Source organism: Zosterops lateralis (genome assembly GCF_965231275.1).
Source record: "Zosterops lateralis genome assembly, chromosome: 17".
In the NCBI taxonomy this organism is placed as follows: Eukaryota; Metazoa; Chordata; class Aves; order Passeriformes; family Zosteropidae; genus Zosterops; species Zosterops lateralis.
The window spans coordinates 6,002,654-6,017,439 of record NC_139777.1 but is presented as its reverse complement, the minus strand read 5'-3'; the positions used below and the strand labels follow the sequence as shown (position 1 = coordinate 6,017,439).

The following is a 14,786-nucleotide window of genomic DNA, read 5'->3' as shown; positions in this document are numbered from 1 at the left end:
CTCCAGATATGCCATTCATTGAGGCTGCAACCTTCAGCTGAAGTTTTTAGTGTGCAACAGAACAAGATTATAAAATTAGCACAATACAGTAATTCAAGGTGGAAGCATTAGGGCTGATTCAATAGCTACAAGTGCTCTAATTCCTGCCTCTAAACAGGTGGGCTTATGTAAAAATAGCTTAAAAAGACATTGTGAACTGAGTCTTGTTTAAGCTGTTACTGAACCTATTTCAGAATCTCTGAACATTTTTTCTTTTCTTTGCAAAGCTGTAACTGGAAATGCTAAAAGTCAGCTTTGTCAATCTATGTGGAGTTGCTATTGTCCCTGATGCTTTTTTTCTTTGGTTAAGCCAAGATCCAAAGATTTTTATTGCCTTACATGGTATGCGGTGATATTTTCAGCTGAGAAATAATATTTGGAAAAGGAAGGAAACAAATGTTTTGCTGATGAGTTTTATGTTCTCTGTTTAAGAGAGAAGTGTTTCAGGAGTCACAGGTAGAATTGCTGGGTGACTATGTCAGGTTTTTTGACCTACACCAGGTTTTTTAGAAGGAAATGTTTTATCACCTCCTTCTAAGGTGCTAGAAACTGAAATACTTTTCTGCAGCTATTTAAACATGCAGATGATCTAAGTGTAGGTAAAGCTCAGAAGTCTGGCTTTGGAGCCCTTCCCAAGCTGAGGCTGAGACAGGCCACCAAGGGCATTTTGGAGATTTTGCAGCAGTTCTGTCGGTGTTCTGACATTCTGTTATTATTTTAAATCACTTCTTTTTATTTTGATTTGTCAGAAGTTTAATTTTGTCTGAGAACTTTGGCTGAACCTGATTTACAGCCACCTGTAATTGTGTTGCAAATAAGAAAAAATGGTAGTAAAATAATCACAGCCATAATCTGATCTAGCTTTTGCCATAGTTTCTCATATAAATCTCCTTAGTACTTTTCCCATTGTGACAGGGTTTATGATGAAAAATAGAAGATCTCTTTTCTTCCTAGAAAATTATGCATCCTGTGGAGTAATTAATCTGGTTAAGGAGCTAAGGCTGGTTTGTTCTGCTCTCCATTCTCCCAACAATTTCTGTCCTACACAGAAATCTCTGCAGTGAGAGCAATAAATTTGAAATGAATGACAGACACTAATTATTTGTGACCTCATTGTCATCTGCAGCATGGAACAGTCTATGACCATTCCCAGTGTATCAGCTGCAGATATTTTTAGCCTGGAAAATTTAAAGAAAGGGCAGAAAGCTTTAAAAATAGCTGCTTACTGGGCATTCCCTTTCTGCACATCCCCATTTCAGCCCCATGATCTCAATGCTTGGCTCTGGCTGTGTGCCTTGCCCTCACTGGCTTCTTATGCCATGGAAAAATGTGTGAATTAGGACTGCAGGTGAGTAACCCAGAGATCAGAGAATTCCTTCATGAGAGTCTGAACTGCCCTCCCTAAATGTGACTTGGAGAAGCCAATTCCATGTTTGTTGTGCCATTGTGTTTGTTGCCACCAAATGCTGACGGTTTCTTTCATTCTTTTTAATTGTTTAGTTGAAATAATGACATTTTCCTCTTGAAAAAGTTTTGATTTGAAAAATGTTCAGCAGGTCAAACTCTAATTGCTTTTCTTGGTGTCGTAAATGATCTGGGAGAGAGTCACACATTCCTGTATGGTGTTCCCAGGATTATTATAAATAACTTTGTCACTTATAATGACTTCTTGATAGCAAGCCTTTTGGAAAGGAAAGCTTTGACATTAAACACAGGATATTTGAGGAGTTTATTTATGAGGATTCAGCACCAAATTAAATGCCTGTTGCCATGGAAGAGGTTCTTGGCAATGGGATCATATGGGCATGTTTTATGCTGGTTTAGTTTTGCTTTACTTTTTTTGTTGTTTTGAGTTGACCAGTGAATGGAACCTGTAAATCATTGTTGACTGGCTGACTTCTCAGCTTTTACTGAGTGTCCAAACTTTCTGCTGCTGTGAGCTGTACAGAGCTGAGAGTCTTACATATTTCATTTGTCAGATGTGAAGTACAGAGGAACTCTGGAGTGATTCCCAGGTGGAGTGTCAGCTCCATTAAAATAGTTTTAGCACATCTTTGTGGCAACAGGCTGGGCTGGGTGTGTATTTGAGTCCAAATGATCCATCTGTTGACTCAGGCAGTGAGATCAGATTTATCCTGTATTTCCTACCCAGCAGAAGCTGGTGACCAGTCCATAGCTGTGCCCCAACATGGGAACCAAACCTTGACCAGAGCTGCAGTGGTCTTGGAGTCACAGATACCATAGCTGACATTAATGTGGAGCTAAACTGGTACACCCACATCTGGTAGAAATTCAACATCTCTCCCTTAAAATGAGTGAAGCTTTAATGGGCTACATGGGGAAACCCTCCAGTTCTAATGGGGAAAATTTTTCTTAATTATCTTAACAATAATTAGACATTTTGGAAAAAGAAGGAATCATGAAAGCTGTTAATTGATTCTTTATAGTTTGCTCATTATGCAAAGATACTACAAGATGTGTTGATTTGGACTTTGGTTTGAAAAGCTGAGGATAATTTCCACAGAGCATGAGAGTTTATGAGCTGAGCTTCCTGGGAGTTTTAAGATCTCATTTATCTGAAAACATTTTGTGGCCACAGAAGACATTCTATCCATATCCTTTATATTAATAATTTGATATTTTTTTTTTTAATCTGTTTCATTTAGGTCTGGCAAAGCCCATGGGACTAGTTGAAGGTCCAGGAGGCTTGGGCCAGGGGGGAATGGCTGCAACCCTGAGAGATGATAGCCACGAATCAGAGACTAAGTATGAAGAATATGGTTACAATGCCCAACTCAGTGACAGGATATCACTGGACAGGTCCATCCCTGACTACAGACCAAAAAAGTAAGTTGAATTCTGTGTTATTATTTGGAGTAAGGGATTGATTGTTGTTCTGCTGACCCATTCTTCTCTTCTCATCCCTTCCTGGTTGAAATACAACAGCAGTTACTTATACAGATAGCCCTGAGCTGAGTGAAAATGAAATAGACTGGCTGCCATCTCAAGCATGAAGTGGCATATTAAATGCACAGCTAATTCTGTTAGTACTACATTAATATGCACATTCAAGGCCTTAGATCAAGAATTACATCAGGTTATCAGTGCATTTTGAATTTGGTTCATTTAGAAAAAGCCTTCACAGGTGGCAGATTTAGTCTGTGCTTCTTGTAGTCACAGGCAATGGGAGGGGGGCAGTGCAACAAACACTTAATAGTCACTGGTCCCTTAAAAATAACCCTGGCTTATCACATCAATTGTCTTTAATTGCATTTGATATTCTTAGAATTGTTTAGTCAGGATTTGCAGTGTGCTGAAACATGGACTAAGTGCAATCCATCGGGGTCCTGTAATTGCAGTGGGATTTTTTTTTTTTTGTCTTTGGAATGTGTGTCTATTTTTATTCCAGTGTTTATAGTCTTCACACGCCTGTGCTGTGCTTGACATTGCAATTACATGTTTATTATTTGCTCTGATTTATTATATTTTGTATTAAATAACTTTCAAATCTTTCATATTTATGGAGTTATATATTTTCCAGATGAGACACCCGCACCGTCATCCCATGAATGACAATCAGTAATGTCTTAATGCAGAGGAGATCAGCAACAATGCCTAGTTGCTCTCAGGAGACAGAATTGAAAAGAATACTTAATTAATTTCTAATAATAATCTTCTGTTTTAAAAGACCCACTGGGGCTCCTAGGCAGAACTGAAAGTTAAATAAAAAAAAGTATCTTATTAAGTGGTGAAAAAAGTTTAGCCAAGCTAAACAGCTGTGCTTTGTGAGTAGATTGCAATTGAATTAGGATTTTAGGCAGTTCAAGCTGCCAAAAACAAAACTTCAGTTTAACTACAAATTTCATTAGCTGTGTTATATATTAAACTGATCTCAGAGGTATTGACTCAGCGTTTGTTTTCTCAAACCCTTGCTACAGAAAAGAAAACTCAGGTAACAGAAGTGACAAAGAGAAAACAATCTACTGCCTCAATACCATGTTTGATGCAAGTACACTGACTTATTCAATGGTCTCATCTCTCCTCTCTTGATGTATCATAAAAATCCATCATGGAGTTATGCTGGGGGAAAAGGAGTCTGTATCTATGCAAATATTGGAGTTGTGCATCAGATCTGGCCCACAAACCCTAAAGTCAAAGTGAAATTTCCCAAATGGAGGTTGGTGAGGTTTGACCCAGCTGTTACTCGCTGCTGTGCTCAGGGGGATGAGGATAAATGAGATGTGTTCTGCTAGGAAATGCAAAGGCTGCAGAGCTCAAATCCAGCTCAGCAGCTATCAGAGGCATGAGACCATTTGCAATGCACTCATGTTTCACTTCATATTATGCTCTCCCACAGTTTCACTTAGGAGCTCTGGTGAGTCATTCAGATGAGCTTTTTCACATTCTCATTGTGGGTATCTCATCAGGCCATGCTACATGATTAAATATCTGTGTTACTGGGAGAACTGCCTTCCTAGTCATGTTTTGACACTACTGAGGTGGTTCTAGATAGATCTAGTTGCTGCAATTGATGCACTTGCCTTTAGATGCTTATGAGTCACAGGAAAACCCTTCAGACTGAACTTGCTATGGAAGATGAGTGAAAGTGGAGAAAGTAGATGATCTTTGTATAAGAAGACTTTTGCCCCCTTAAAAGGTTTGAGAGCAGCCCTGAGGAGGAGGATGAGATGGGTCTCAACATGGCCCAGTGCACTCAGAGCCCAGAAAGGCAAATGTGTCCTGGGCTCATCCCTCACCATGGGCAGAAGAGAAGGGAGAGAATTCTGCTCCTCTGCTCCATTCTTGTGAGAGCCCACCTGGAGCTGCATCCAGCTCTGCAGCCCCCAGCATAAAAAGGGCATGTACCAAAGCTGAGCTTGACTGTTTGGTTTAGACACTGCTCTAATTATGTATTTGAGAGAACTAAACCTCCAGGAGCTTGAGATAGGCTTTGCAATACCACTCTTGTCCAACTTATCTGTGTGCTGACTTGCCCAGTGGTCTCATCTCTCCATCTCTCACTTCTCAGTTTCCTTGTGATTTGTGTTTATGTCATTCCCAGGACTGTTCATTTTTTAAAAGAGAGGGCTTTTCATTTTTAAATTGAGAAGCAAGGTAGAATCAATGTCCAAGGCTATGTACAAAGTCCATGGCCAACCTGTGAATAAAAACACTTACCTGAATTTGCATTCCCAAAGTATTAAACTCTGCTTTCTCCCCATTCTGGTTTCCATTTAAAGCATTAAATCTATGCATTTACACACACCAGTAGGTATTAAAGGTATGAACTGGAAGAATTCATACTCAAGTCTGCATTGCACAGACACAAGTTATGAAAGTAAATGTGATTTCAGGCAAACTTGGGACTTGTAATCTTCCAAGCTTGATGAGAAATACTGTATTTTAGTTCATTTGAACTCCCCTCTTACTGTTGTCCACTCTTTTTCTGATAGAATAAGCCTTCTGTTCCTACTACAAGCATAGGTTCATAAACATTTGGCAGTTTAATTGCTTTTCAGGAGATATTTTCATCCCCATGCAGCAAATTAAAATATATGTTGCACTACAGAGGTGCACAGTCAGCCAGCAGGACCATGAAGGCTCCTAAATTGGAGTCACCTCCCTGTCCTTCCACTGCAGCAAACTCTCAAGCCTGGGTGGGTACTCCTGCCCTCAAGATGCTTTTCTCACATTTTGTTCTGCTTTCCTGCCTATTGCTGCCACTGCAGATACTCCTTTTAGCTCAGAAATCTTTTCTCTAGGATAAGAATTTCTGTTGGTTGAGGAGATGAGAGCAAATTTTTTGCATGTTGTGTTTGTGTGACAAACAGAGGCAATGGCAGTAAACTGCTTTCTTGTGATTACAATCACAGAATAATTACAAAATTACAGTCTGATTCTAGTATGGTATGATAAATACATCTCAGCTTTTTCATCTCAATATCAGAGATTGTTAAATATCTATCAGAGATGTATAAATAATAGAACATTTGAAGTTTGTCAAGGGCTATACCACTGTAGAAAATATTTTGTGGAGAGCTCAGAATGTTCGATGTCCAGATTTTTCTTCCCAGCAGTAAAGTATTAGCAGGAATTCTAGCCCTCAATAACACATCTTATTTCCTCCATGAGATGGAAGAAAGAGAAGCTTTTCTTGTAAGGAATAGGTTATTTTTGTTTTGCAAGCACATGGCTAAGCTAGAGCTTGTTCTGTGGTTCTCTGGGAAAGGTGTTACTTAATGGTGAAGTGTTATTGGAGTAATTTCCATACATGTTCTTCCATATATAAAATGAGTATTGTGATTGAACTGAGCACTAAGTGAAAATAATCTTCTGATGCCAATGAACCTTGTGTGTTGGGAAGCACAGGAATATGTATTTGTGTCACTTATCCCTCCCAATATGTGCAGGTGTGAATAGTCCTGAATCCTGCCCCTGGGAATGCTGTAAAACCTGCTGGGCTCTGTCCATGCCTTTCTTACCAAAATGTCAAAGGGACAATGTTTGACTGAATAGTCAAAACCAGACCTGGAGCAACAGAGGTGAGATTTTGGTGGAGATTCTGCACTTCCCAGGGTCAGCCACCTAAACCCCTGCAGGCACTGGGCAGAGGAGAACAGGTTTCCCTGTGTGGCTACAACAGGCCGTTAGAATTCATCCTCCTGCCCTTTTGGGGCAGCCTCCACTGCTGCCAGCTCTAGCACAAAATATCAGCCCCTGCTCCAGTAACAAACAGTCAGACTCAGTCTTTCCCAGCGATACATGAAGTCAGAGGTGCTAAAGTGACAGTAGATTTTGACTTCATCAAAGTTAAAGAAAGTAGAAAAACTTACCAAAATGAAAACCTTAGGGAATATCATTCAAAGACAGGGGTAAAGGCCCCCAAATATACAAAAGCTGTTTGTTTTACTGTGTGGCATGCTGGAAAATTGGGAAGTGTCAGCTAACCAGATGCTTTCAAACCTAAGCATTGTCTCTCAGGATAACATCAATTCCCCTGTTCTTTTTGATGCACAGGCTGTGTAGCAAGGGATTGAATTGAACAGGTGCTCCACCTGTGAATCCAGCATTTGCTAACTTTCTATCACTTGACTTTGCAACTTAAATAACTTCAGGGTTTTCTTTACATGCAGGACACATCCACACACACAGACACACACACTCAGGCACTTGTCAAAACCACTTGCTGTCATGCATTATGCATACTTTTGAGAAAAGTTAATATGATCCTGCAGCTTCCATAATGGCTAAATTGGCTTTTACACAAAATTGTCGCTGCTTGGTGAAGATCTTTAATTTAACTGATCTTTTTTTTTGTGTAACTGGATGCCGAGTGCATTGTGGCAGTTCAGTGATAATAATGATATTAATGTATGGATTCAGTCTGCTGACTCTATCAGCTAAAGAAGATATTTCTTTGTGCTACGGTCATGGACGTTTGTATTGAGAAAATTCAGCCCTAAAGAGCAAACTTATTAATGCCATGGCAACTTTAGCCATAAAACACAGAGAAATCTGGGTCTCAAGGAAATTGCTTTCGTTTATTCAGTTCTTTTATGGAGGCAAGTGTTTTTGTGGTTTGCCATAGACATTTCACAATAGCAAAAGAATTGCATCTCTAGTGCTGTGGAGTGTAATTAATGGTTCAATCCACTCCATACCTAAGGAAAAGCTTTTTTAATTACCTATCAAAAAGAATTCTGGAATTGATCAAATAGTGCTACCAAGGGGGCAGGCTTGGTAAATAGACCTCTGATTTGTTCATTCAAAGGTTTAATAGCAGCAGCTTGAGTGAGGCCAGCAGAGAGAGCAGCCCTGCTGTCAGGGACAGTGCTCAGTGACCACCGAGCTGCAGCCTCCTGCCAAGGCACAACCATCACCTTTAACTTTGCTTAAAGTTTTCTTTAGGCAGCAGATCTCTGTGGAGTCCCTGTGACATTGCAGCCAGCAGCTCTCTTGAGCCACACCATTGGTGTGTTTGCAGTTTCTCTGTGCTGGGAGGAGTGTCAGTGGTGTGGCTGGAGGGCCCCTGCCCTCCCCTCCTCTGCTGGGATTGCTGCAGGAGCAGGGCGCCAAGGCAGATGGTTTTCAGACAGCATCAGCTTTTGCATCAGTGCTTTGGAGGAGGCTGGGGCTGGGATTATTTGGTTTTTCCCCACCTCTGCTGCTTGCTCTGCCTCGTGACCCGTTTTTCAGATGCTCTGGGGATGCTGGGTGTTCTTTGAGCCACTTAGAGAAATGACACAAGAAACTCCAAATTAAAACAGACCCTTAGGATTCTTTCCAGGTTAACCAGAGTGCAATGGAATATTTGAAGTGGAACAGATCCAGAGCTTTCCAGGAATCAGAATTTCTGATTAGCAGAAAATGACAAGTGAAAAAAAAAATCGCCTAAAAATATTTTGTGTTAAGCTGAACATCTTCTGTGAAATGTCTGTTTAAACAAAGTGTTTAGACCAATGAAACTTTTAGTTTCCCATTTGAAAAATCATTCTTGAAAGGATGAATTTTCCATTACTAGCTTCCACCAATACTTTCAAATTAAATATCAGGTCACAGTAAAATGAAACATTAGTTGAAATTAAGCATTTCTTTCTTTTTTTTTTTTTTTAGCAGAACAGTTGTTTCACAATCAAAGTATAGGCATGGTATTTTGATTTCAATTAGGCTTATTTCTTATAGGAAAGCAATTGACTTTTTTTTTTGCACCCACTCTCAATCAATCCAAACAACCATGTTAAAATTCTGAAAAAATCCCTTTTTTTGGCCTCTCTGAACATATGACGTAAATTGAAGTGGAGAGAAGGAAAAACAGAGAGAGAAAATGGAGCAGACAGAATTACCTCTGGGCAACAGATTAAGATTGTTTATTGGAGGGAAATTCAGTAAGAGATGAAACTAAGTGAAGTGTTTTAATTAGATCCCAAATCAATGTCCAGATGTGGATTTTGAGCAGGGGGAAGGAGAGGGGTGCAGACACGTGCTCTGGGAGTTGATGTAGCTGTTGACCAGCTTTGCCAAGTTACACGAGCTGGGCATTTTCCTGGGGCTGTGAATCCTCTACAAACAGCACCTCTGTATGCACATTATCTGTGTGAATAACTGCAGATACAGCCCCAGAGAGATGCAGCCAAGTTCCAGCTGGCTTTTGCCTTGCCCAAGAGCAGGAGGAGCTGGTGTGAGCTGAGTAAATCTGTGTGCTGCTTCCTGTGCAGTGAGCTGGGCTCTGACCAGCTCCTCCTCAGCATTTGGTGTTGTAGGTCTGACTCAGATCATTTGGGATCTCAGCTGACAACCTAAATTCACTCATACTGCTGCCCCTGGGCCCACTGCACTTATTTGTGTGTCCCTGTGTACCCCACAGGCTTGTCACTGCGTTTTGGGAAATGTTTCTTGTTTGACTCTAAGGGGCTCAGACTGGAACTGTGCAAAGCCCTCAAAGGAGAGGGGGAAAAAAATAAAAATCACCTGTTTCTTTGGCTGGGAAAGAAAACTCTGAGGGAGTCACAGGTACTGCCAGCACCTACAGCCCAGGGCTCTGTATCAGCACAGTCCCTCTGCAGCTGTCACTGAGCCCTGGAGTCGTGACCTGACCCTGTTTATGGAGGTCCTTCAGGTCTTCTCCCAGCCTCTGCTGGAGCTTTGCTCACCTTGCACAAATAATGATTGATTAGTTGGAGTGTGGGCTCAAACCTTGGTCTTCCAAATCCCAGGTCACCTTTAGGTTGTTGTAATATTTAGTTAGTTGTGCAAAGTTAAATTACTCCAGTGGGAAGACTGGGGAACAGGTTAAAACAGTAGCTGTGTTTCCTAATAATAATAAAAAATATATTGAGACACCTTCCATCCCCTTTTTGGGGCCAGTACCACAGTTTTTGCCAGGACGTGGCTCATGAGCAGAGCCTCCCCATCACCAGACTCCATGCTGTCTCCATAGCAGCAGTGCTGGACACTGTATCTGGCAGTATCTCACAGTTATTTCTAATATTCAATAGATGTTTTCTCTGGCTTTTCCCATTAGATTCATTATTGATTCCCTTTTGTTTAGTGCTAGGCTTTCCAATTAAGTAGTGACTTTAATTATACTGCAAAGTGTATAACATAGGTCTTGATTATTAACACTGACCTGTGGGATGAAAGGAGCACCAGAAAGGCTAAATTAAAAAGAGCTATAAAAATGATCAACCTTTTCCAAAAAGCCACCTTATGTTCAAATGCAGTAATTTTCCTCTTCTACATTTTTGCAGTGCCTTTGTGTATACTAATTGTCGAAGACAAGTTCTGCATGACTGTCAGCACTAATAAATGTAGATTTAGTGAAGGCTGAATTTGATTAACCAGGGAGTATAAAAAATAACTGATTGCAATGTTGTGTTTAAATGCAGTGAGACTGGAAGCCATTCCCTGCAATTTGTCTGCACCAGAATGTACTCTTGAATACATGAATAGTTTACCTAAGGTGGGTTGCATAACAGTGACTGGAAATTAGACATCTGATTTAGGCTGATGGACTTGGCTGCCTGTGCAGTGGACGGAGATGCCATGGCAGCATTGCTTATCATGTACAGAGTGTAATGTCCTCTGCAAGTCCCTCCCTCAGGAACCCAGGGCAGCCAGCTTAAATGGGATTTCAGGTGAATCCAGCCCAAAGTGTTATATACTCCGAGGCAAGCAGAAACAAGACCAGATTTCTGTACTAGCAACACTCATTGAAGAATGACCTGCCAGCATGGGCAGCCTGGTCAGCTGGGAGGGAAAGAAAAAAATTATCAAAAAGCTGGTTTTCATCCCTCAATTTTTCTCATCAATCCTTAGACTAAACGTGTCTTGTGTGACCTGCACGTTCACCTTAAGCCACTGGGTTTTTTTCCCTTTTAAAGTATTCTTTAGAGACTGTTGTAATTTTTTTAACTTGAAAACAGAAAGCCACAGTATTTCCATGGAATAAAGAGTATTTCCTCCTGAAGAGCAGCAATGGTGGGGTGCTGCCTACACATTCTGTGAGCTGTTCTTTCATAGGTAAATGGATATATCTGTAGTGCAGGAGCACTGCTGAGATCCAGCCAGGACTTGCAGTGCAGTCATTTTATAATTTCTTTCCTTTCCCTCCCCTGAGCCCATGGCTGGTTGTTGCCTGCTATCACTTCCAGGGAGAAAAGGGTATTCCTGTAAATTTCTGAACTGTCATGTTATGTTACACTCCATGATATCACATTACAGGATAAAAAGAAGTAACAGAACAAGACAGGGAATGTATTCAGGGTGGTATTTCTTTTCCTTTTATGTTTCTTCACATGTACCTCTGTTACACTATATCTGAGATTCTTTGTAGGGCTTTGAAGGAGTTCTAATGGTTTGAAATAATATTTCCCATTTCTTTCTTAAAAGGTTTATGCAAATTTAGTTCTGCTGACAGTGTGAGGTGTGTATAATCTCCAGATGTCTTCCTCATGTAGCTTTAAATATTAGTGAGTTCTCATTCCTATTTTATTTGGATAGGTTTCATAGTATAGGAAAGTCAAGGTTTCAGGTCACATAACCTCAAGGTTTTTTAGTTGTTGCTGTTTGTGTCTTTGTGATAAAAACATGAACAGGCCAAAATGTCAGACAATTTACTCTTCTGTCTGAAATAAAACTGAATTGTGAACTCCAGGTTGAGGCAGTATTTCATTTTAATAGTATCAGTTTGTGCTTGTTTTGCCTGTGTCTCCTGTTTTGAGTGAATTTAGTGCTAATAAAAGTGAGAGACTCTTAAAAGTAGCCAGAGCCAGAAGTACCTGACAGATACAGGCTGGCAAATGTTAGCTCCCTGTCTTGGTTAGCTTGATCTAGATGCTTTGCAAGATTTGGTTTCTCTGAAACAACATCTGCCAGTTAAGCTGTTTGAAAGTTTTATGATATTGGAGTGTGAGGACTCTATGTTCTGTTCCTCCAGCTTTCTTGTTCTTGTCTTATGTTGCTTGTAGACCTTCTGCTGTGGTCTCAAAACCAAACCACAGTCAATCCAGGCCACCTTGCTGAATGCAGCACCAAAGGAGCTTGGTCTAAGTGCGCCCACAATTTCAGATGGTGTTGGTGCATCAGGATTTATCAGTGAGGCTCTAGGCAGCTTTAAATTACTGGAGATATCATCTCTGTGTGTTACTTCTGCACAAGCTCCCTGTTTCTCAGCTTCTAGAGGTGAAACCCTCTGGAATTGCATTTTACCTGTGTTAGATGCCTTCAGGTTGTCAAATAGTTCCTTAATTAGTTTATTTTCTTCTTGGCTCCAGGGGATGAGTATATTATTTATTCTGTGCTCCCAGGCTTTTGTTAGTCTGCATTTATGCATTTTGTCTTCTGCAGGCCCCAGCAGCAGGCTGGCCTCTGGGGTGGTATGAAACACACCTCTCAGGCAGACACGGTACTTCAGACTTGAATAATGGTGGAATATTAATAGCTGCAATAATAATTAAAACCGTGCACTAAAATACCCTGGGGTGTTGTTGCTAAGTTAGTCTGTACCCCTAAAATTTCAGAGGAAAGGCATAAATTTTAGTTATTTCCATCCACAAAGTGAACAGTTGTCTCATTCAGAGACTGGAGTAAGCTTTCATCCCCGCCGTGGATGTTTCATTAGGACACAGCACTCCCAGAGGGTCATGGTGCAGTTTACATTAAACCCAAGATAAAAATGACATTGAAGCTCTGCTCCTGTATTTTCTACACTGCCTGAAAACAAATGCTTGACCTCCAGCTACTCCACTGGCTTATTGCCTTAGTGTTATTAACCTGCATGTACCATGAGACAGGGAATTTGTGTTCTGTTTGCTCAGAGAGGAGCCCTCCCCTCCTTTGCCTGACAGGCCTGGGGATCTATGGGAGCACTTGGGGAGAGTTTCTCTAAGTGCAGGTCTGAGCAAACAGCCTGGAAGGGTCTGGTTGAATGTGTGTGTCTGCAGATGAGGGATGAGAAGGGCTGTGAACAGAACCTCAGCCTGCTGGGCACGCAGTTAATGGCAGTGCTCTGTCCCCCCAGTGCAGAGAACTCACTCCTGCCTTTCTCTGAGGTGGCAAATTAATTTAACTCTGCAAACACTGAGGATGGGAATTTAAAATGCTTGTGGTCTGTGGGCAAGATAGAAAAGATATCAGAGAACATAAAGTGAAAAGGGAAGTAGTTTCTCAGCAGGCTGGTTTGGGCAGGAACAGTGAAGTGCTGCAATGGCCAAATCTCAGAGCCAGGAAAAGGCTCTGAGTGTCCTTGGCCTGCTCAAATTCACAGCCTTCCTTAAGTACCTTGCCTGGTCTAGGACGTGTGCCTAATTTCTGTCAACCTGAGTGAAAAGCAAGCACATGTTGACCTGTTTTTTTGGTTTTTTTCAAATTAGGATAAGAGCTCATAAATATAAAAAATCTCCATACATTGCACTGTTTTGCTGCTATGAAGTGTGTGCTCTACGTATTAGCTGTGTGCTAGACAGTAAATGTGGCTGGATTTTTAAAAACTTTTTTCATTTCTAAATGTAACCAAAGCTAAATAAAAACACAAGAGTTTTCTCAAGTTATACAAACTGAAGCTATATAAACAGTTAGAAAGGAACTGTTGTTAACATTTAACTTTTAAGTGCATGAAATTGTCGAATACTGTGCTGTTCACCTCTAACTAGCCTTTAATTTAAACAAAAGCTATAAAAGTGCAATTAGGCTGCAGTCCAATGAAGCACTTAAATATGTTCCTAGTTTTAAGTGTATGAATAACCTCAGTGAAGTTGAGACAAGCTTAGGTGCCTTACTTGAATAGGACATTTCACAGATTAGTTGTAATGCATGGAGAACAATCCTGCAATTATCACTGGGGAAGATGTAGGGAGCAGTAAAGTCCCATCTCCACTTCAGGATTTGGCTGCTCTTGCCCAATGATTTATCCTTTGGGATCCTGACCTAGAGCTGGTGGAGAGCTTTGGATGTGCTCCATCATCTGATTGTGAGGCAGCTTCCTACCCACAGCCAGCACAGGCACCTTCCTTTGTCCTCTCTGCCCGACTCAGACTTTCTATAAACACTCTGCTGCTGCCACCAGGCTCTCTCCTCAATCCCATATAAAGCATCTAAACATCGTGGGTTTAACACTCCCATTTTCAGTGCTAAATCAATATTCTTTATGCATTTGTTCTTGGAACACTGCTCTATTTGAACCATAATTCCTCCCACATACCATAAACTTGGTTCTGCTTTCACTCTGATAGGAATTGATCATTTAAAGTAAGAGGAAGCCCGTGACTACTGTTCAAACATTTCAAGGCCATTGCTGGTTAGTCAAATGAGCTTGTACACCACCTCAGCAAAGTGCTCTGATTACCTTTCTGGGCTACAAGCAACCTTGCAGCAGCAGCTGGGACAAGTCAAGATTAAAGAGTCTCTCACTACAGTTTTGGCAGGCAGTGGTGGAGTTTATCCAGTTTATGGCTGACCTCCCATTTGGTGGTTTACTCCTCCAACCATCCTGTATTTGTACATAGGTAGAAAGAAACATTCTGCTGCATAACTGAATTTGACCAAAGATTAAAGCTGGTCTCCTGTGAAATACACTGGAGCCTATTAAAGAAGGGATTGTTTGCCAAACGTTGTTGTATATCCTCCCAAGACCATAAAAAACATTGTTAGCTGAAGTGATAGTGGGAAAATATTGCAATCCTCTATTCCCCTCCTTAGCACTACACTGCAACGTGACAGCAAACCCGTAATGAAATTCATGAAGAGCTCTG

The 14,786-nt window shown here is 40.9% G+C and overlaps 1 protein-coding gene across 1 annotated transcript in view; it reads left to right on the top strand.

Annotated features, from left to right (window-relative positions):
* The window catches only part of GALNT9 (polypeptide N-acetylgalactosaminyltransferase 9), a gene marked incomplete at its 5' end in the record, with an annotated part of 123,828 nt that overhangs the window by 20,368 nt on the left and 88,674 nt on the right, over positions 1–14,786 (top strand). The window contains one exon of the mRNA XM_083874065.1: positions 2,706–2,886. Coding sequence (XP_083730191.1) covers positions 2,706–2,886 — 181 coding nt within the window. The remainder of the gene's footprint in view (positions 1–2,705; positions 2,887–14,786) is intronic.